The 23927-nt window shown below is 41.2% G+C and overlaps 1 protein-coding gene across 6 annotated transcripts in view; it reads right to left on the bottom strand.

Annotated features, from left to right (window-relative positions):
* Positions 1 to 23927, bottom strand: part of MCTP2 (multiple C2 and transmembrane domain containing 2) — a 238322-nt gene that overhangs the window by 13282 nt on the left and 201113 nt on the right. For 5 of the 6 annotated variants that reach the window (XR_003969321.1, XR_003969322.1, XM_030317466.1 and 2 more), the window contains 3 exons: positions 21510 to 21632; positions 17679 to 17720; positions 3150 to 3259 (listed from right to left, as the gene is read on the bottom strand). Coding sequence is in view for 4 of the 6 variants with exons in the window: in XM_030317466.1 (XP_030173326.1) it covers positions 3150 to 3259; positions 17679 to 17720; positions 21510 to 21632 (275 nt within the window). In the remaining 2 variants the exon portion in view is untranslated. Of the gene's footprint in view, positions 1 to 3149; positions 3260 to 15947; positions 16750 to 17678; positions 17721 to 21509; positions 21633 to 23927 lie in introns of those variants that run through there. The other variant, XM_030317469.1, reaches the window with a different exon arrangement.

Here is a 23927-nt window from a genome sequence, read left to right as displayed (position 1 = left end):
GGGGAAGCCTTGCTCTAAGAGTTTTATGTAAGCTTATTTATTTACTAGTTGCCACAAGTTGGGTAAAAGTTTTCTTGGTCCTTAAACACTGAATTACAATGGAATATTCCAGCAGAGTTACACATGCCGTCCCACTTGAATGCCCAGTAGGACCTTTAAGGTCACAGTAGTAATGAATGGCCAAAGAATTAATAGGAGTAGAGCCTCATGAGCCTTCCTTCCTGTGCTGCAGCTGGGCAGAACAGTACTCTGTTCATGGCTGAAAATACATCTCAGACATGGCCACCACAGCTGTGCTGGGCACAGCTGCCCCTCAGACGCACTGCAGAGATGGGGGCCTGTCTAAATCGCCCTGCCTTCTTCTCTCATCAGACACATTTCCTTGACCATTATCAGCTGCACAACAGCCACATTTGTCTGTGAGAGACCTTTGAGCATGGAGACAATTTTACCAAACGACACGGTCTTCCTTCCTCAGTCTTGCCCCCACTCCACATCCTCTTATCCTCCTTGCTTCCAGAATGTTCCTCACTCAATTTTTTTTTTCCACCCACTCAAGGCCCTGTACGATCTGCCTCACCTCCATGCACCGCCGTCACCATCTGCTGTCACACAGACATACTAAGCCCCCACACACTCCCTATATCTAGTACAGTCTTGGGTTTTGAACCTTCGCACAAAGTCTCCCACTTACTGACTTCTTGATTCTTCCACTCTTTCCTCAACTATCTCTTCCCATTATCAGACATGCTGATAAGGTATTGTTTCTTCAGAACTACCCTCTGTCGGTCTTTCTCTCTCCTACATCCCTTTCTGGACTGGTCAGATCTCTCCTAACAGCCGGCCTTACCACTACGTCACATCAGTGCAACTGAATTCTAATTGCCTTATTACTATTCTCCCTCACTGGGAAATAGCTCCTTAGAGGAAAATGACATTCTAGGATAGTAGTGAGGCGGGCGGGTTAACATCTAAGCTTCTTCAGGGCACCTGGGTGGCTCAGTCAGTTGAGCGTCCGACTTCAGCTCAGGTCATGACCTCACGGTTCGTGAGTTCGAGCCCTCGGTCGGGCCCTGTGCTGACAGCTCAGAGCCTGGAGCCTGCTTCGGATTCTGTATCTCCCTCTCTTTCTGCCCCTCCCCTGCTCACCGCCCCCGCCCCCCACTCCCAAAGTAAATAAATATGAAAAAAAAAATTTTTTTTTAATTTAAGCTTCTTCACTTACTAGTTCTGTGACCTTGGACTACAGAGTTAATCACTTTCTGATTCCATTTCCTCATCTGTAAAATGGGTAGATTAACAATCCTTAATCCATAGGCTTTCAGGAATCCTGTAATCTGATTCCTCTCAGTAACTTCTTAAATAAATCAGTATGTGTGAAGAGTTTACAACAGTGTCTGGCCAGCACATGACGTGAGCTGATGTTGCTATTATCATGGTTTTATGGAATATTTCTCATTCTTAGACCAGGTCAGTGCCTGAAACTTAGAACTGAGAGTTAATAAGCGAATGAAGGGAGAACTATTATGCCCTCCTTATCACTTGACTATTTTCTATTGTCACGTTTCTGTTAAACAACTTTGAGGGTAATTTAAGAAACCTTTTGTCAATTTATATAAAATCAAGAGGAAAAAAGCAGGTAGGCACCGACATATATAAGCAAAAATCTTCCTGCTCTTTAATTTTTCTTCTAAGACATTGATAATGGGAATAGCAACATGTAAATTCAGTAAAACTTACCAAATTTGTTTAAAGATGATTTACAACCTATTTTATAAACAAAACGAACACGTCTTACTGTGCCAATAGTAAATGGCCACACAAGAGCGACTGAATTGGATAAGGGATTGAGAAAGACCAGTATCCGTAGAGAGTTCCATATTAACTATTTATATTTCCTGCTGCTAATTATAACTTAGTGATTTCCTTGCATCTTGGTATATAAAACTTTCCCTTGGCTTTCAGCACTAATTTTAATCTCTTCTTTACCCATGAAATTTTTAAAGTATTATCTTCATTGCTTACAGAAACTAGAATGGCCAACAAATTAAGAAAAAAAGTATTAATCTTCAGAAAGAACAACACAGTTGACATAGTTCTGGATTTAAAAGAGGAAATAAGTTTACAATTTAAAAGCCAAGAAAATTAAAAATTGCTCTGTTCATTGGTCCCAAATGAAGACCAGGTTATACAGAGTTCATGATGCTTAAAACAAAACAAACAAGAATCACAGAAGGAGTCTTTCTCAACTGAGACTCTATTGGATATTTAGTCCTTGTGCCCTAAGGTAGGAAGTGACAGCTACGGGTTGGATATCAGTCAACTCTGGCCTGCCACCTGCGTTTGTAAATAAAGTTTTGTTAGAACACATTTCATACCCGTTCATTTAGGTGTCAATGATGCCTGATTTCATACTTAGCAGAATTGAGTCGTTACGGTCCACCAAGATGAAAATATTTACTCATTGCCCCTTATAAAGAAAGTCTGTTAGCTATGTACCACCCTTTGATACGTTGAGAAAAAAATGACTCGAGGCATTCACTGTGGTCTATGTTTTCGTTGAAAAAGGTAACTTTAGAGCATATTTCCTTCCTTTTTAATTTCTGATTAGGATACTCTTCTTTAAAAAAAAAATCTTGGGGCGCCTGGGTGGCTCAGTCGGTTAAGCGTCCGACTTCAGCTCAGGTCATGATCTCATGGTCCATGGGTTTGAGCCCCGCATCGGGCTCTGTGCTGATGGCTCGGAGCCTGGAGTCTGCTTCGGATTCTGTGTCTCCCTCTCTCTTTGACCCTCCCCCATTCATGCTCTGTCTCTGTCTCAAAAATAAACATTAAAAAAAATTTTTTTTTAAATAAAAAAAAAAATCTTTAATTTATCACCCAAACCAAGATATTTTGAGAGGGAGATAATCATGGCAGGGCAATTGGTGTGAATTGGCCATATCGTCACCTCAGTTCTGAGGCACTGCCCAACTGTAAAGCGGACAAGCCCAAAGAACAAACCAACAAACATAAATAGGACTTGCCCCAAACACTGTTACCTTTTGTTTTTTGTTTTTTGCATTTATTGACCCCCCCCCGCCCTCTTACCCCCACCGTCCTTATGGATGGCAGCTCCATTTCAAACACAGCACGAACGTAGAACTTACTTTTTAATTCTTTCTCCAAAAGAAGCTATTTCCTCCAAGATGTTTTGAACAGTTGAAACAATATCCTGTACCATATAGATTCTTTCAATTAACCCCTTTTTCTCGGATTCCTAGGAAACATAAAGGCAAGACTTAACTTGGTCACGTTTTCTTTTTATTGTCCCACAACAGAAATCTCTATGCCGTGTTACAATAACAAGGTACTCATCCACAGAGTGACTCCAAGGGAGGAATCCTATCGTTCACAACTTAAATATTTATTGACTCCAAGGAACTGCGGCCCACTCATTCAGATACAACCATTCACAGCGTGCCTCAGTTGCTACCTCAGTATGAGGCCATGTTGTGTGGAAACTCCACAGAACCAAGAGCTTCATTTCTCTGTGGAAGCTGCTGTTTCTGCCAGACAACTCGCAGCTCCTTCCATTTGGCTGAGCCCGACGTCCTGTCTGGCTTCACAAGCTCACCTGCCGGCTCCCCTTCCCCATGTCCCCTCACAATCCTTCAGAAACATTTTCAGCAGGTGACAACATGGTATATGAGAACTCCAGACGATGATGCGTCTCCTACTCCTGCGGCTTCTTTGTCAAACTCTATTACATTTTTTGTTGTGTTTTAAACCCACTGTAAATCCGATGAACATTTCAGTCATCCTTTGGCAACCGCCTCAGAAACACAATAGGCCGCTGGAGGCAGACAAAGTCACTGCCAGAGACTGCATCCTACACAGGTTATCCCTGTGGAGGCTGCCCAATGATCGACTGGCTTTTCCTTTATAGAATTAGACACAAATACAAGTTCATCTTCCCCAGTCTCCCGTTCTTCACATGAAACAGAATTCAGCCTTCTAAGAATAGTATCCTTACTTTGCTTCTAGAAAATCTCAAGACCTGGGTGCCTCAGGTCAGACTTCAGTTAAGCGTCAGACTTGGGCTCAGGCCATGATCTCGAAGTTTGGGAGTTCGGGCCCCGCATCGGGCTTTGTGCTGACAGCTCAGAGCTTGGAGCCCATTTCAGATTCTGTGTCTCCCTCTTTCTCTGCCCCTCCCCCACTCACGCTCTCTCTCTCTTTCTCTCCATCAAAAATAAATAAACGTTAAAAAAATTTTTTTAAATAAAAAAAAAGAAAATCTCAAATGTGTTTTACCATGTTAGGCAGTTAATGCTTACAAAAAGAATTTGGAAATTACTCAAATGTTGGAGAAAAGACTAGTCTCTAAACAGTGGTATTTTTACACAATTTCTTATTTTCTGATATTATAATCTAGCTTCCTGGGAACTCTATCGTGACCGGGATTTAGTGCGTGTCCTCTTGGCTTTTGCCTATCAGGGTCACTGCAGCCACTACATCTAACGCAAAACCTCAAATAAATCTAACAAAGCTTTTCATTTCTCTCTATCTAGAATTCTACTGGAGTTAGAATTCTGCGAAATTATGGAGCAAAACCTTCTAAATTGAAGAGACCATTTTAAGAATAACCTTCCTGAAGTGAAAGAAAATATTTCGCTCTCCTCTTGTATTCTCTTTTCCATCAAACTGGACACAATTTGGGTGGGAAGAGAGAACCCACCACCCAGTTAGAGATGGCGGGTGAAAGCACCAATATGGCAGAAATGTCAAAAAGCACTTCCCTTCTTGCACCTGTCCTGGTTTCTGAAGCCACGTGTGGCCAAAACAGACCACACAGAGGGTAGAGGTGAGAATGTACCACTGTCAGCCCCTCTATGGTAAAGGGGGTGGTGCCGGGATGGTTTGAAGAATCTCTTACCATCCGGGCTGACCTCCTTAATCCGAGAATTCTGTATAGAAGAAGAAGGTGGGCTCGTGTCCTCTCGGTACATCAAACTTGCAAGACATTTTTCCTTTTTTCATCCCCTCTTTAAATTCCTTATTTCCCTTACTCTCTAATTCTTCAAGCAGCTTGCATTAAAAATTAGATATGTTGCCAGAGCAACCTAATTTATGCTCAGCAATCCACAACATCTATTAACGGGCACAATGGTGAAAACCCATCTCTGTCTGCGACACAAGTATTCGTGTTTACAAAGAAGGATTTGAAAGCACCAGGGAATCTGACCCAAAGGGCAAAAGTAGCTTCCTCTTTTCAGCAGCATAGGCTTTGGGTCAAAACAATTTCTTGGAAAAGGATTCAAATTTCCATGCAGCTCAACTTCATAAAAGTGTCCTAAGTTCAGTTGACTGTTTTTTTGTTTCTCCCCTCCCTCCGAAAAACCTAAATGATGAGATTCCGGTTGTGAAGAAAGTAGAAGTTAGTAAACCCAAATAACAAATGATTGTCACAACGTCCTTTTACGTTTTCACGAATTCGATGTTTTAGTTTGCCTATTTAATATTCGAAGACAAGGTTAAAGAGTCCCACCATGTCTCAGCTAAAAGGAGAGTAATTTATCAACCAAATCTGTATACTTTTAAAAGTAATCAGAATTATATCATCTTTGAAATACTTATCAACCGTCGACTTGGTTTTATCATATTGATGGACCCACATAACTATTCCATTTTATTCTTATAAATACAGCCCTTCAAATATTTTAAAAAGCATATTTTGTATATTAAAAGCAATGTATTTATGTTATCTGAACATTTTTAAATGATACATAAAAAATGATTATTTGTGCTACACATTCGTATATGTAACTGGTTTCCTGGTTATATCTATTTATAGTCCCAGGTCAGGGTACTTGTCAAAAGAATGTACTTTTTAATGCCATCTTTTTATATATTTCGTAAAATTGTTCTTAATCATCTTCAGAGTTGCACTTAACAGCCATTAAATTGACACCTTTAATTGACTCTACTGTGGATCATAATTTTAATTACAACAATACTCTCTCTGCAGGCACTGAGGTACCTTGAAATCTCACACCAAAAAATGTGTTACATGGAGAAAATCATTATCAATTTTAATTTTTAAGTATTGAGATCTGCATATATTTCAGCCCAAATATTTTATATCCGTTCGTATGAACATTCTCTGTCAAACATCTTTTCAAGATAAAACTTCAAGTAAATTGTCTCCATGATTCTTCTCAACATTTAACAAAATGCATAGTGAAAAATAAGTGGCTTCTCAATTTCCCTCCATTCTTTGGTAAGATATATATTTATTCTATTAAACATCAAAAGATTTTTTTTCCCACAAATTGAGACATCCCAAAGGAAAACTTCAGAATTTTAACACTGAATAGCACAAAGCATTTGTGCCGAATATTCCTTGTTCTTGTAAAAAAATTAAAAAAAAGTGGCAGTGTCTTTTTTGCTAGCTTTTTAAAAAATTCACTTCCACTCACTAGCAGCTTTCAGAGATGAAGTGACTTGCCATTCAATCATTGAAGATTTCGATTAAAAATTGCCAACTGATTATGACCCAGATTCAACAAAAACTGTAGAGATTTCTTTTTGCACAAGAGTTCAATAGCTCTGGAAAATGTGTAGGTTGACTAAGAGCTCTTTAAAGGTTCAAGGATTCCTAAAATCAGATTGATGATCAACAGCAAAAACAGAGTGCACATTGCCACACTGAAGTACATTTTTTATATCTGACATATCCTTGTCATGAAAACTCTGTTGCTACTCAACACCGTATATATAAAAATATTTATAGGGGCGCCCGGGTGGCTCAGTTGGTTAAGCATCTGACTTAGGCTCAGGTCATGATCTCATGGCTTGTGAGTTCGAGCTCCGCCTGGGGATCTGTGCTGATGGCTCCGAACCTGGAGCCTGCTTCAGGTTCTATGTCTCTCTCTCTCTAGCTCTGCCCTTCCCCCGCTCATGCTCTGTCTCTCTCTCTCTCTTTCTCTCAAGAATAAACATTAAAAAAAATTAATACTGATAAATGTGGACACTACAGCTTCTAATTCAATCGATGGCACATTATCACTTGTCTGTACACAATCATGGACAATCAGGGCACTGTGGCCGATCCCAAGTACATTTCTGTCTCATAGATTCCCTCATTTTGCAAGAATATCTTATTGGCCATGATGCTGTCCTTCATCAAAGTTTGCATTCATATTGTCGCTACCAAATTCAATAAGCCCCAATGCTCAGTGTTTCAACTAAGTTTACAATGGCGTTCCTGATGTCAGAGATTTCGTCATTGGTAAAGCTAACTAGCAAAAGCTTGATTTTGGCTCCATATATTGGATAAAAAAAATAAAAACAATTTTAGAATGAACTTATTTGATATTCTGAGTCATTTGATGTCATCCAGAAAAGACCACCATTATCTGACGCTGCACAAGGTTTTTTATGTGTTGGTGCTACCCGAGTCAACATATGAACAGCCAGCTTGCCATTTTTCATACGTGTTCAATGAAACCTTGGGATGGAAAATCAATAAATGTGGAACAGTCATCTGATCTAAAAGAAAAGTCATACTCCACAGAGAGGTTTTCAGCTGCCTGAATAAAACCGTGTTTCCAGAAATGGTCTTCTTGAAGTAACTACTGTTGAGGCCTCTTTAGCAGATTTGTAACTTAAGTCTACCTACTTGTAAACTTAAGAGATATGGTCATGGCCCCAGAGGATAGACAAGAAATGTAAACACACATCTATTTAGTTAGCACATCAACAAGTATCTCGACAAAGCGGGGATCATTCCTTGACTGTTTCCTAAACGTGCACTCTGAATTTATTATTCACTCATTCAAAGGGCTTTACCCAACAGTTAAAAACAAAAGCTTTAAGCGCAGATTTACTCATTGGAATGAGCGAAACAAAACACTATGATCAATGTGTTCAGACTGTTTTTTATTCTCTTATCCATAGAACTGTTTAAATTCTGCATATATTTAACATACACTCACCCCGTAATCTGTCCTCTTTCCCACTCACCACTCTGAACTGGCAGGGTGGAGGCTTTACGCACCTTAACAGATTTGGCCATCGCCATGCCGCGACAGGCTGCTATGCCAGGTGGCCGATTCTAGGAGAAGCATCAGATGCTTCTCCTCCACTGCTTGAGATAAGAAGGGATGGACCCAACTGAGAGCATCTTGTGTTTTCAGTGACCATCCAAAAGCCTTCCCTTAAAGCTAGGTGTTAGTGGGGCAGGCCCTGAAAAGCCCAGGAAAATAGATGGGTTTATGCCTGGTTAGTTGCTGGATTTAACGCGGTGTCTGTGAGCTCTCTGGTCAACGCCTGCGCAGATGGGGGGAAAACAGTAAATGGAAATTTTCTGGGCAAGGAAAGGACACGTGACAGAGGAATGATTCCAGTCCAGAACTTCACTCCAGAGCAAGTGTGTCCCCATCACAAGAAGCCCCTTAAGTGACTGGCAGACGTTTCGCAAGGTAGGCATTCGGCACACATTTGTTCTCTTTGACATTTGTTTCTATGATGTCTATGGCTGCCTGTTCTCTTTCCTTACTGTAGAATATATAATTTGGAGACACCTTGTTCTGTTACGTATTTCCACCTACTCTTCCTTTCCAGCACGATTTTGCTCAATACTCACGCGAGTGTATGTTAAATAATGCCTTTTGAAAATATTTCTTTCCATTCTTGTATTTAAGAGCTCAGGTACCCAGGGGCTGTTGGTGCCAACCGGTAATAAGTCGGAAGAAAAAACAAACAAACCATGAGACTTCCCAGCTCGACCCAGACCTGCACCTTATGTAAACTAACAGACTCTGGTCAGAACGAACTGGGTTTGACTCTGTCTTGTCATCTACTCGGTTTGCCATCACGGCGAACTCCTCACTCCTCCTGAGTCCCGACTTTGCTGTCTGGAAAAAGGGAAAGGCTCATCCTTTCCTGATTGAGTGTTTGAAGAATTAAATATCATTCACATCATAAAGTATGTAAAGCACGTGGTGCACTCCAGGTACTTCCTAAACCGAAGCCCCTTCCCTTCAAGAATGCAAAGAGAGAAAAGAATGTGAAACCTCTGGTCTGGTTGAAAGAATACGAAGGTGATTTAGAGTTTCGAAAGCAGTGGTCTTCCAAGATAAGTCTGCTCACGTTGCCCTGCGTTGTACAAAAGATCATCTGGCGGTTTTATCCGCGTCATGCTGGCTTTATTTACACGTCTCAGATTGAACCACGGAATGCGGTGATAACAGTTTAGCAAACACAACATTACAGCTGCTGCTGCTACCAAATCGCCTGGGAAGAGTAACAGAGACTCATTCAGAAAGACAGAACGGTTACCGCGTGTGCTTGTATGTTCCCCTAACAGCAGAGGCTTCTGATTTATAGAGGGAAATGCGTAATAAAAACAGCAGTGGCCACTAGTGTCGTTAAGCAAATGCACCAAATAACTGTGTCTCCACACGCACTTGACTCTGCCATCCCTACATCTGAGAAAGAACGGATTGTATTTCTTACTACAAACTTGAAAAATCAGGGAGGCGCAAGTCAACTCGTATGATTTAGGGTCTCCTCTATGACAAAGCCCGTGTCACAATATGATGGAAGAGATGAGAGCATGGAACTTTCCAGACACAGAATTCAAATTTCATAAGGTTCCTCTGTTTTCTTATGCCCTATAAAGAAAGAGCGGCGCTCATGGTAAGAAAAATGCCAAGCGTGTAACCTAAAAATGTGTATTATCATTTGGAGATGAATGTAAGATTGCCATTTTTCCACGGTAAAAAAGCAAAACCGAAGTCCTTTGGCTAAGTTCTGTCATCAGTTGAATTCAGGACAAATCATGTGCTTCCTTTCAAAGCAAAACCAAAAATAAATCAGGAGGCAAATTCACGTCTCCAATGACTATGGCCCTGTAGGTGCAATAAACTAGCTTTGAGCCTCTGGGAGAGAATTCACACCATCAAAATGAATTTACAACTCAGAATTAATTATATAATCAGTGTGTTACGTTAAATCTCTCCCACATGTTCTGATGTTGGGGAAAAAAAAAAATCCTCATTTCTCTATTAATTACCTAAGCCAAACCAGGGAGATAGTCCTGAAAATTGACCATGTCAGAAAAAAAAAAATCCTTCTAACATGTTTAAAAACTGAGTAGTGGGGCGCCTGGGTGGCGCAGTCGGTTAAGCGTCCGACTTCAGCCAGGTCACGATCTCGCGGTCCGTGAGTTCGAGCCCCGCGTCGGGCTCTGTGCTGACTGCTCAGAGCCTGGAGCCTGTTTCCGATTCTGTGTCTCCCTCTCTCTCTCTGCCCCTCCCCCGTTCATGCTCTGTCTCTCTCTGTCCCAAAAATAAATAAACGTTGAAAAAAAAAAATTAAAAAAAAAAAATAAAAAATAAAAAAAAAAAAAAAAACTGAGTAGTATGTGTCACAGGATGGGAAGCATTCCCAAAAGCGATCAATGCAAAATTCCATCTCAAGATCTTTCCAATAATTGCAGCCATCTAGAGCAGAGACACAAAAATATAACTTTGGACTTTCCATGGGAGTATATTTGGTCTGTTTTATCCTGTGGAATATTAAAAGCCTGTAATTTGAAAGCTTGGAGAATTATAAACACCAGAAACAGACTGAGTGGCATTTAGCATGAAAAAGAAAAAAAAAAAAAAACCCTCAGCATCTGTCATAACAAAGAATAAGAAGCAATATTTCTGATACAGGAGATTAAAAATTATTCTTTGGGAAGTCTGGCTTACTGCACTGGGAACTGTCTTTAGGATTTCTTCCCAGGAGATGTCGAGTGCGTGTGCGTGCACGGGCACAAACGTGTGTGAACTCGCGCACGCACACAGTCAACTCCAAGGTGTATGCTGTTTCACTGGGGAGATGTCTGTTCATTACACAAAGTGCTTCCACGCTGACTGGGATCTACCAACACGTTTCTTTGGCATGTGAAAAGAACCCCATGCCGGAGAAAGTAAAAGGATGAACATCATCAAGAGTAAGGTGTTGATAAGACACAAAGGAACAGTCGGCAACAGTCTAAAATGACGATTTGGAATGTGGAGCTCAGGAAGATTTATTTCATGAAGCTTCTCCGAGGCAACGGACGGACGCCACAAATACCATCCCAAGGCAAACAGGGCTAGTGGTTTTCTAGAAGTACTGAGGCAGCCTTCTGTCACTACTGTAGGGAAACACACAATGCTTGGCAGTTGTTGATTTTGCTGTGTGGGTGCCTTGATTTTGCTTCACTGCCCGACATAACGTGCCAACGTTAATGAAAGAAGCCATCGCACTGTACTGATTATTTACTTAGAGCGCCGCGTTTATAGTTTCAATCTTTGTACCGACAGGGGCTCGACATGGGAGAGAACACTCCATAAATGTAAAACAACGCAGAAAAATGAACCGATACATTAATGACAGGTTTCCTGCCTGACCGTGTGGCAGGGTCAAAAATAAACCTGATTTAGGTCAGAAGCACTGGATTTGTGTTACTATCCTATCTAGTTAAAATTTCTCTTAATTTGTAGATGGGGGAATTAATACCAAATGTAATGGTCTGAGTACTGAATGGGCTCAAATATATAAACACAGTCTGCACATTGTAAACACTCTACCAGTATTATCTTTTAAAGTTGACTTATTTATTTTGAGAGAGAGAGAGAGAGAGCACACGAGTGTGCGCGAACAGGGGAGGGGCAGAGAGAGAGGGAGAGACAGAATCGCAGGCAGGTTCCAGGCTCCAAGCTGTCAGCACAGAGCCCGATGCAGGGCTTGAACCCACGAACCATGAGAGCATGACCTGAGCTGAAATCAAGAGTTGGACGCTTAACCTGAGCCATCCAGGTGCCCCTATTCATATTTGTATAAATATAATTATTTAACTAATACTTACTCGAAATAATATTATTACTTTTGTGTCATTTATTACTTCCTAGAAATTATTACTTTTTCCTTGAGGAAAAGATAGATATATTCGCCTTGCTATCAATTATCTTGTAAACTCACTAGATAGTCCGGATTTAGGGCAAACCACAAAAACAGATGGGGTTTCATTAGGAAAGCCGAGGAACAGCTACTACCCTCAGAAAAACAATGACTGGTGGATGACTGAGATACAATGTCCAATGTACTCTAATTAGCATGATGTAATAATTTTAGGCAATGAGAAATTAAATATCCAGACACAGTAGTCCATAAAGACAGCGTCTCTGACTTCATTCTGTTAGAGCACATAAGGTAATAGAAGGATAGACAATCCATCTAATTTACAGTCTAGCATATTTCACAATATTGGGAATAACATCCTGAGCAAGTATAATCCTTACAGTAGAAATCACATAGAAAATACATAAGCACTAGGAATATTAGGGAGACTGATAGTAGTGTGATGAGTAATGCTTCAAAAGGTCAGATCAGGGGCGCCTGGGCGGCTCAGTCGGTTAAGCGTCCGACTTCAGCTCAGGTCATGATCTCGTGGTTCGTGAGTTCGAGCCCCGCGTCGGGCTCTGTGCTGACAGCTCAGAGCGTGGAGCCTGCTTCCGATTCTGTGTCTCCCTCTCTCTCTGCCCCTCCCCCGCTCACACTCTGTCTCTCTCTCTCTCTCTCTCTCTCTCAAAAATAAACATTAATTTTTTTAAGAAAAAAGATCAGATTAATGACATTTCTGGATGACCTCAAAAAGTAATGAAGAATGGGGGGTTTGATTTTTAAAAGAAAAATCTGAGCAAGTCAGTGTGTCGGAGAAAAGACTGCTGGAAATAGGGAAGCCAATCCCTTCTCATTCAAAACATGCGTAAACTGATAATTAAGATTTGGCTGGAATCCATTTTAATATTAAAGTCTTGAAAGTAAGATGGTCTGGTAGAAACGGTAGCAATTAAATCACTTCATCACTAAAAATCACATTAAATCAAATTAAAAAGAGTTAAATTAGAGCAACCATTGACTTTATTTCCCTGAAAATCATCTTAAACAGGTCCTCTGCAATTTGCCCCGCGTATAAATCGCATATGCCCTGAAAGTGTGGGTATGTGTGTGTATTAAACTGTTGCTAACCTTTCAAAGATACTGTCTGACTTTGGATTTTCTTAAAAATGCCATGCTTTATCATTTCAAAGTACCACTGTTCTGTCACTAGGATAAAAAAAATCACTAATCAAACTAATTTTCTGTGTTTGGAGCATTCATAAGAAGGCGCAAAGGAATCCCAAGCGAAACTACTCTCTCTGTGAGATTGTAAAATAAACTTCCTCCAAGCATGACGGTCTCCCCTTTAGGAAGTACTATAGTTGGGATGAGATAGATCTTTTTTTTTCTGTCTAGAATAAGAAAACATAATGAATGGGGCATAGTGGGCCTAGCCCACTCATCCAAAGGACTGTGCAGGTTCAATGCCAGCAAGAACTCCTGTGAAATATGTATGCCACATGCTTCTCTACTTAAGAAGGTTCTGCCTGGGGGGCGCCTGGGTGGCTCAGTTGGTTAAGTGTCCGGCTTGGACTCAGGTCATGATCTCACAGCTTCTGAGTTCGAGCCCCGCATCGGACTCTGTGCTGACAGCGGGTAGCCTGGAGCCTGCTTCTGATTCTGTGTCTCCTTCCCTCTCTGCCCCTCCCCTGCTCACACTCTGTCTCTCTCTCTCTCAAAAATAAATACACATTAAAAATAAATAAATAAATAAATACACATTAAAAAATAATAATAATAATAAAAAGAAGGCTCTGCCTGGGATGAGTGGACGAATCAGTTTGGAGAATGGAAACCATGTTAAACACCGAAACTGATGGTTTAAAATGGACTTAAATTTTAATGATGACATCCTAATTTGTGAAGAGAGGGTAGAGATATCATATTCATTTGCATCCTTACATGGTAAAATGGTCTACAACGGATCCATAAAAATGTATTAGATGTTTACTTTTTAGTTTTTTTAATTTTATTTTTATTTTAGAGAGAGAGGGAGAGAGAGAGAGAGAGCGAGCAGGGGAGAGGGGCAGAGGGAGAGAGACTCCCAAGCTGGTTCCATGGTCATGTGGAGCCCAATGCAGGGCTCAATTCCATGACCCTGGGATCATGACCTGAGCCGAAATCAAGAGTTGGACACTCAACCGACTGACCACCCAGGCACCCCTATAGTTATATTTTTTTTGAAAAAAGTTTTTTAATGTTTATTTTTGAGAGAGACAGAGACAGAGTGTGAGCAGGAGGGAGACAGGGAAACACAGAATCGGAAGCAGGCTCCAGGCTCTGAGCTTGTCAGCACAGAGCCCGATGTGGGGCTCGAACTCATGAGCTGTGAGATCATGACCTGAGCTGAAGTCAGACACTTAACCGACTGAGCCACCCAGGTGCCCCCAGATGTTTAGTTTCTTAAAAACATCCATATCTGTTTTTCACCCGTTACGACACGCAACAGCGACGTCCCGTCCCCCCCCCCGCCGCCAAACACTGTAAGACAATTGTTCACTCATCGATAATTCTAGAACAAATCATTCAAGTCCTATTTCTGACAGCCGAGTTAAAAGCACACCAACTCACAGTGCAGACATCACAGCACAGATTCTTTATGATAGCAACAGACAGGGTTTTGGTTGTTTTTTTTGTGTGTGTGTGTGTGTTTTGGGGTTTTCTTATTGTTACATGCCCTTATGATTTCTTCTTGCTGATGTTAATAGTAACTGCTGAATATTCTATGTAAGCATTTGTTGGGCTGGAAAAAGAAAGAAACTCTAATGCAAGTATTTATACCTTCCGCAATGAAAACAAGATATTATTGCTTTGCGTGACCTTTCCTAAGTATGGGATACAGCATTTTACACAATAGTTTCTTGGTTCATGCTTCAATTACTGACCTTTACTGTGCAGAAAATTAATGCAATTTTCATTGTAATCCATCCGTACAAATAAGGTCCACATAGAAGAATTCCACATATGGAATCTAATAGAAATCGGAAATGTCAGCTGATTGCTGTTGGCTGAACTTAGCCATTCTCTGTTTGTTCAGGGGTCCCCAGCAAACTATACTTGTAACAAGCAATTTCTCGCGTGGGCCATCAGGAATAAGAGAGAAAGATTTCCTCTCTTCAAAGTTTAGTCTGTACCTTTAGTTTCCTAAAAGCCAAAAAACTAGTCACCTGAAGGTTCTAGGTTATTTCTGAAAGCCCCCCCTCTCCTCCCCCCCACACAAAGGGAGACAAAATCGTGCAGTCTCATTTGGCTTCTAATACGGGTCACCCCCACGGACGTCTGACAACTAGAAGGAACAAGAGGCTATAGTGATGTCATTTTACAACAATCCCCCCTCCAGACAATAAACATATGACAGACCCCAGACCACGTCCTGGTCGGTGCATCAGAGACAGGCAAAAGACGGGAATGTGCCCATCTCCTGAGGAAACTCTGCCGAGGGGCCCTGACGTGCTTTCATCTTCCACAGTCGCCTGTGATGGTATTTGGTGGGAAGGGGCGCTGGCAATTAAGGAGTGTCACTTTCAAGATGGATAGTTTGGATAGAAAGGAGTTTCCTCTGTTCTTCTGGTTTGGAAGGAAACGGCTGTGTGTTTACAATTTGTAAACAGCTCATCGCTCACTGGGTGTGTTACAGTTCCCAGAAGCCTGGTCTGTCACGTCTAACATGCAACAGAAGCCAGAAGGGCTCTGTGGACAAGCCCCTGGAAACAGCACACTGTGGAGGGCAACAGCCCGGTGCCTGTGTGGGCAGGTCTCTGAGGAGCACATCTCAGTTGTGGAAGCTTGCTGTATGCGAAGAAATGATGGACCGTAATATGTGTGGATGATGCGGGCTCCAGAAGTCTTGAAGCTAAAAATCCCTCCGTACCTTACAGCTCTCGTAGCAAAGTGCGAGTGGAAAGATACTGATAAGGACCGCAAAGCTCGCCAGTCTCAATAACAGGTGAAGGGTTGTGTTAAGCAGAAAGAGGCATAGAGAGAAGTCAAAACTTCATTTTAGATTTATTCCTCTGGATGATATCATAGACATATAAAATTGAGGAAGCAAACACGCATGGCCGTGCTATGGCTCTTAAAGGTCCTGTGAAAATACGACAATCAACGTATCTCCAGAACAGACTCGCCCCGAAGGAAATGGGGAACGTCGTGATGCCAACACCCTCTGTGCGAATCGGGTTTGGCCCATCTGCGGTGGGGAGGGCCATGCCTGGGTAAATGCAAGAGCTCCAAGGCTCTTCCATGTAGATGCAATGGTTCCAACTCAGTTGTCCTTGCCCAGAAAGGCCTGAAGGACAGCCCAACTGGCTCTACCTCCAGACTCCCAGATCCCCGCAGACAATCCTTGGGGCACCTGAGTAGACGGGCGCACTGTGACAACCACTGGTCTAGACCCCACGGCATGGATATGTTGCCTGCCGGTTTACTGAACCCCACTTTCTCATTCATTGTCTTCTTGTTGGATGCCCTCCGCAGATGGGCCACAGACACATGGTCACGATTATCTCTAAAGGGCAGATGACTCCCTCTTCTACGGAGGGCTCATTTCAACAGAGCCAAACAGAAGGATATCTTCCCCACTTCCCAGCCTTGGTAAATCAAATTTTAGAATTCTGCTTAGTAAAGGTTTAAAACAATTTCATTAGTGCTTGTGTTTATTTTGGCGAAACATCCCACCAGCACGCATGTTAGCCCGGCTACAACTTTTTCGCCCTCAAGGAGTCACATCAGTCGGAAGCAACTCACATCAATCCGTCGAGAAGAAAGTTGCGTCTGCGTGACCCTGTTCTGGAAAGAGTCACTTCCGTTTAAAACACATTCTACTGTATTTTATCATTTTGCTATTAGCGATCATTTTAGCACAACAAACAAGATTTGCTTTGTAATCCACCCAAGTTGTTTCAAATGGGCAAAACCATCTGGCTTGCCCAATTAATTTTAAGGCTGTTTGTGTCACGGAGCCAGGGTTTAATTCGCTGCTATCTTCTGGGCATTTTATACCGGATACTTAACTCTTAAGATTCCCCCATTTGCCCCCTTCCCCCCTCCCGCAAGCCTCCCAGGCGCTCCCCTCACAAACCCCATACACCCACAGGTTCTAGGGGGCTGGAAGTCGATTAAGCTGGTCGCATCTCATTTGGCATTTCACTTTTTTTTTTTCATTATATTCCAGAAGGTTTGTCTGAAAGCGTAATGACAACAAAAGCAGCCGATTTGAGAGATTCTCCCAGGAGAAGGAAAAGGACAGATGTACACAGACATATAGCTGAAAACACTGCCAGCAACAGCTGGGAAAGTGACAGGCTCCAAAGTGGGTGACCACCCCACGGAGCACAGACAGGAGGCTAAAGGAACAGCAGTTTCACTTGATTTACTTTGGACTTTCTAGACTACCTTTTATGTACCTTTTATACACCAGGGGAAGGCTCACCTTCACTCGCATCAAATGACAAGCCTCCTATAGGTACGCTTTGTATAATATCTCCGTTTTCCCTTATATTTTACCCCTTTTATATCCTCTCTTACTAAGATCTTTAAAAACCGATATCCTTTATAAATTACAAAAACATTCCTATCCCGGACACTCCATAATGCCAACAAACAAACAAACAAACAAATAAATAGATTTTTCAAACAGGGTTTCACTCAACCAGGTAAAATGCCATCTGCGGACGACACGAACGTTTCCTTTTGCGAGCTTTCCTGAGCACACGTACCTTGTCATCGTCATACTCCTCTTCGTCTACGTCTGTGCTCTCCTGAAAGGAAAAAAACCCACAATTTGTTAATGTGACATCCGCTGAAACGATCAAATGCAAATTAAACCCGTACACACTTTGTAAGGTTTTCTACATAATTGACGCACTAGTGTTTTTTTTTTTTTTGAATACGTTATAACCTCTTGGAAAAAATAGTGGTTTGAAAGTTCAGGGACACTGTGGCAAGACTATAAAACAGGATGCATAATCTACGTAAAACTTAACTCTAAATAAAGGTATTAGGCGAGTGCCCTTTGAAGGCACCCAGCTTTCAAACTGCATTGCCAAGCTGTACTTTCTGTAAACAGTTGGTTCTTATTCTGACAAATGAGCCAACTGCTACGTTAAGGCTGAGAACACCATACTCGGTTTGTGCTAGGCTCATTGTTATAATGACTGCTCTTTTCCTTTGGGGCCATTACTGAAACATTAGACAGTAGGAAATGCATTAGTCTGAATATAATCAATCTCAAGAATAAGTTACAGGTTTCTGTGCATTATTATTGTTTTCCTTGTGATTTGGGGAGGGGGGTGAGGGCAGGTGAGGGGAGGACACTTAGGGACTGGCACTGACTGGGACTAACAGGCACCTGGCTTTTGTTTGGGGGCCGAAGCACCAGGTGCCGGGAACAGGCTTGTTCAGATTGGTCTAGCCATCTCGGCTTGGGGCGCCTGGGTGGCTTAAGTTGGTCAAGAGTCCAACTCTTGATTTCGGCTCAGGTCATGATCTCACGGTTCTGGAGTTTGAGCCTCACGTGGGCCTCTGCACTGATGGTGTGGAGCTTCCCTGGGATTCCCTCTCTTCCCTCTCTCGCGCGTGCTCGTTCTCTCTCTCTCTCTCAAAATAAATAAACTTAAAAAAAAAATCTTGGCTATTTAGTAGATAAGTTGTAATCCCAACACTGCAATATTTAAAAGCCAACACATGTTGGTACCCCGTCCAGCGGGTTCGGCAGCTCAGACAACACGCTGAGGAGTAGAAAACCAGGGTGGTTTTTGAGCTTGAACGCTTACCTTTCTGCTCAACCACCTTGCAAAGGTCAGGCGTGCTGTTTAGATGCCACTGTTCCAGTAGGAAACAGAATTGTCACTCTCACGTTCTTAAAAAAAAAAAGAGTAACTCTGAAGTATCCAGAGTCCTCTGCTAGCCGCCATAAAACCGCTGAGCAGTTACCAGGCAATTTCTCCAGGACTGGTACTGTATTACCCCCAGAATTCCCCTGAGCGGCAGCTCGCAATGTGTGACAGTCCGCTGATGGCTGGAGAACTCACCTGTTCACCGTCGGTGGTACACATTTCGTGAAAGCAAATGGGTAAAAACACATGCAATAAAAACACATTGTGGGAGGAAAAACATTGTGATTAGGAGTTAGAAGTCTTCAGCCTGGGACAAAGTCTTCAGCTTAAGACACTGTTCCAGCACTTTCTGCCGTGTGACCTTGAGCAAATCACTTTGCCACTCTGGGGTTTAGTTCCCTCAAGTATAAAGTAAAAATAGTAATCCTTGCCTCCTCCGTGGTTATGTTATCAAGATTTAAATAGGCAACAAATTTGGAGTGCCTGGGTGGTGCGGTCGGTTAAGCATCCAACTCTTGATTTCAGCTCAGGTTATGATCCCACGGTTCGTGAGGTCGCGCCCCATGTCGGGCTCTGTGCTGACAGCACGGAACATGCTTGGGATTCTCTCTTCCCTTCTCTTGCCTTCCCCTTCCCCTTCCCCGCTCACACACACACACACACACACACGCACACACACGTACTCTCTCTCTCTCTCAAAATAAACTTAAAAAAATAGGTAACAAATTTGAAAATGTTCTGTAAATTAAAAAGATTTTATATACACACACATTTATATGCACATGCACTTATGTATACTTATGTACCCATATGTACGTGCATAGACACCTGCCTACGAATACATACACATTTCTGCATGCACACACACACACACACACACATGCTATAAACACACATACCATAGATGTAGCTGAAAAGTAAACATGATCAGAAATTGTAAAAGTGTTATATGCTAACTAACTTGGATGTAAATTTAAAAAAAAGAACACTTCTGGAAGTATAAAAAATGAATAAACCTGGGGCGCCTGGGTGGCGCAGTCGGTTAAGCGTCCGACTTCAGCCAGGTCGCGATCTCGCAGTCCGTGAGTTCGAGCCCCGCGTCAGGCTCTGGGCTGATGGCTCAGAGCCTGGAGCCTGTTTCCGATGCTGTGTCTCCCTCTCTCTCTGACCCTCCCCCGTTCATGCTCTGTCTCTCTCTGTTCCAAAAATAAATAAACGTTGAAAAAAAAAATTAAAAAAAAAAATGAATAAACCTTAAAAAATTAATTATTTAATTTAATTTAATTAAATACAAAAGAAATTGTAAAAATGTTAGTTGACAGCACTTTTTACTAAAGATGTTTCTCTGAAAATTCCCTTCATCTGCACCTCTGTGAAGCTTAGTCCTTAAGCAATCCTGTACTTTAAAGCTATTTACTTATTAGTTTTTTCTAGCATCTTTAGGCCCCTCATTATTGATATATGCCCGTGGCTATTGCATTAAACAATCAAATATCAAACAGAATAGAATTCTGAATTTGCTTGATGTTTCTGCTCCCTGCCTAAACACTCTTTTCTCTACTTCCCTTCTATCCCAAATGACAGCAAAACATCCTTTTAATATCTATTATTTCAGAGATTTAAAAAAAATAATAGCATTGTGAGAAAAAGTGGGTGAAGTTGGTCAGCTTTTGAGTCTGGAAAAACCCAATGTGAAGATATTTTATTAACATGTCTCAGAATCTTAGATTTCTGTTTATTTTTTTAATGTTTATTTTTGAGAAAGAGAAAGAGGGAGGCAGAGTGAAAGCAGGGGATGGGGCAGAGAGAGAGGGGGACACAGAATCTGAAGCGAGGTCATGGTTCTGAGCTGTCAGCAGAGAGCCTGACGCGGGGCTCGAACTCATGGACCGTGAGATCATGACCTGAGCTGAAGTCGGACGCTTAGCTGAATGAGCTACCCAGGCGTCCCTCTTAGATTTGTTTTAAAAATTTGGTTCTTGAATCTGGGATGCCAAGATAATACCAGAAAGCAAGTCTATAAATACAAGTTCCTGCCAACCCAGAGCAGGAAAAGATTCTTTGGGCTGGGACACGAGGAATAAGGGAAGGCGAGTCAGAGAATAAGTATGACAAGCAGACGCTGGGGTAGGTCTTTGAGAAGAAGGCTTGCGGGTGCTTCCTTCAACACCATGGGAAGCTTGAGATTTATAAGACCTGGACACCGCAAAATAGAGGTGCCCACGGCCACTCGCCCTCTGATTTCCCCGGCAGTTGGCAAAGCTCTGAAGGCTTCAGCCAGAGGCAAAAACTGCAAAGGGTGTTAGGGTGGAAAGGCCTGAGTTAGCCTCCCAAATGCCTTCTGTGTCTTGAAGGAGCTCAAGGAGACATCAAAGGCGTCTTTTCAGTGGATGGGAAGGTAATTCACAGTAACCTTGCAATGAACCAGATGGGCACACATTGAAATCCGCGGCCGGCATGGTAATGATGACCGAGCACCCGGGGGCCCTCCTCATGCTAAGAAGGTAGGTCAAGACTCAGGAACATAGCCTAGAAGAAACGCTCCAGGTTACACCCAATAAAAGTCCTCCACTAGAACATGAACGTGTGTGCCAAGTTTCTCCTCGTCTCTCAAACCAAGAGCACTTGGGCCATGATTTGGTGGTGGTGGTTTGCTGTCGTTCACAGGTCTTTCTCTAGACAAATGTCACAGTTACTGGAATCTCTGCTCACCTGGCTGTCCTGGATGCTGCCCGTCTTCCCTTTTGTGAGAATGATGAAATTGTAGATGAAGAGGAGTAATAAGGCCAGGGGGATCATGTACAGTTCAAAATTCCAGACGGCGACCAAAAATACCTGATTGGAGGACAAGACAAAAATCACTGCTTGAAAAATCAGGATGGGAATCGTTTTAAAATCCTTCTCATTGACTTATGGAAATTAAATCCAGCACACTCTGTCCATGGTAGCTTTGAAGAACAGTTACAGACAGGGACACACGCGTGCGCGCACACACACACACGCACGCAATTAACACAGTTTTAGAACCGAAAGTAAAATGAGGAAGGTATAGAGATCAGTTGGCCAGTCGCACTCCAAAATGGACAATACAGTAGCCCCATACCTGGAAATCCCGTGACCCTGTCAACCACAGTCAGTGTTTTGCTCCTAGATTTACCAGAATTTAGTAAAGCAGTATGGAAAAACCCAAGGTCTCACAGAGTCCGGCCACAGACCAAATTTTGCCAACAGTAAGGTTTACTTGAACTATAGAGTGTGATGACTTTTGAAATTGGCTGTCAATGTTTAAAAATCCAAATATGCCAGATGAAAACTTCAGATAGCCAAAGTCTCTTTAAAAATCTTGAAATTTTTCTAATCTGGAGGCTGGCTGGTCACAAGGAAATGATGGGCCAGAACTGTGCTATACCTGCCCAGTTTCTATCGGCCTCTGAGTTTGTGACCATTTCATAGAAAAAGTCACTCTCATAACATATCAACTTAGAAGAGGCAAATTATTGCATCTTAAATATTAAATCTTCCACTCCCAAAGCAGTATTGTTTCACTAATTACTGAAAACATTTTCTACCATGCTAGAGTTTTATTTTTGCAGATATTATAGATTTCCTTCTTATATTTTGGTTGCTATTCTGAATTTAATCATGTATTCTATTATATGTTTCAAGAACATAATTATTTGCTTTAAAAGCTAATAATTTGAACATACCAACTTTTAAATTAGTAACATGACTAAATTTTCATACTATTTCAAATAGCTTTTCATTTCATTTTTTTGGGGGGGGGGGTGGGAGTTCTAAGAATATAGTCACACAATCTACAAATGACCTGCTTCTGTTTCCTCTTGTCTAATATCTATAACCTTCTAATATGTGTACTTACTTTTATTATTACTAACTAAACAATTCTAAATAAAACTGTTGAAAGGGACATCATGGTCTCACTCCTGAAATTAATGAAAATGCTTCTATTTTTCTATCATCAAGCATGATGCTGACCTTTAGTCTGAGCTATATAAATCATTTCACATTAAGAATACACATATAATAAATCATTTTTAAACTAGAAAGTTGACATACAGGCATTCATCTTATTATTCTTAATATTTTAAAAATATTTCAAGAATCCTCCATGAAAACATTTGAAAAAGGAAAATATTTTTGAAATAAAAATACTTACATCAATTTCAACGAGGGCTTATTTCTTATTATTTTTAAAATCAGGAAAGGAGGAGGGTTTACTATCTTTTAAAACAAGGAAGGTTTTTTTTCCTTTTCATTTTACAACCTCAACACGGTGTATTATATTTATAATTTCCTAATATTGAAGTAAACTTGTATTTCTGGAAGAAACCTCTTTTTAACTGGACTGTAATTGTCCTTTAATGTACATTTGTATGGTATTTGCCAACACTTGAAGATGTTTTTGCATAGATACCCATGTGTTACATGTGTTATCTATTTAACCTTTTTATATTATTTTCAGGTTCTGGCAACAGGATTATTTTGATGCCATTATTTTGGTATACTCCATTCTTTATGCCTAGGATAATTTTTTCATGTCATATTACTAAATATTCTAAGAATGAAAAAAACTTACATAGAGTAATGTAACTAATCCCCATGCACCCACACCCGTGAAGTCTTGTCAACGTACTGTCACTTTTCTTTCCAATTTATGTATTATTCTTCCTTTTTTTTTTTTTTAAAGTAAAACATGTCAGATAATTGTTTCCCATTGTCGATCCTCACCTGTTCCCTCAACCTACTCCTCTCATTCCCAGAAGCCAACCAAAAGTGGATGTGAATCTTTGCCTAAGGACATTGAAGGTTTATATTAGAAATAACATAAACAACATCAAAATGTTCGGATCATTCTAAAATGTTTTATTCAATAGCATGTTTCATAGATTGTTGATGGTGTAGGTATAAATCCACTATATTCATTTTAACTGATATATGGTACCCTGTTCAAATGAATGTTTTGTAATTTATCCATTATACTCTCTTATCATTGAAAATTTAAGTAGAAACAGCAGTTTTATTTTTTAATGTAGTCAAACATATTCATCTGCAATCTCAGATTTTGTACCTTTCATGTTCAATGTTCTACTTAAGGAATCATATTCTACT

The sequence above is a fragment of the Lynx canadensis genome, chromosome B3 (genome assembly GCF_007474595.2).
Source record: "Lynx canadensis isolate LIC74 chromosome B3, mLynCan4.pri.v2, whole genome shotgun sequence".
Taxonomy (NCBI): Eukaryota; Metazoa; Chordata; class Mammalia; order Carnivora; family Felidae; genus Lynx; species Lynx canadensis.
The sequence above is the reverse complement of the archived record's forward strand: the minus strand, read 5'-3'. Positions and strand labels throughout refer to the sequence as shown.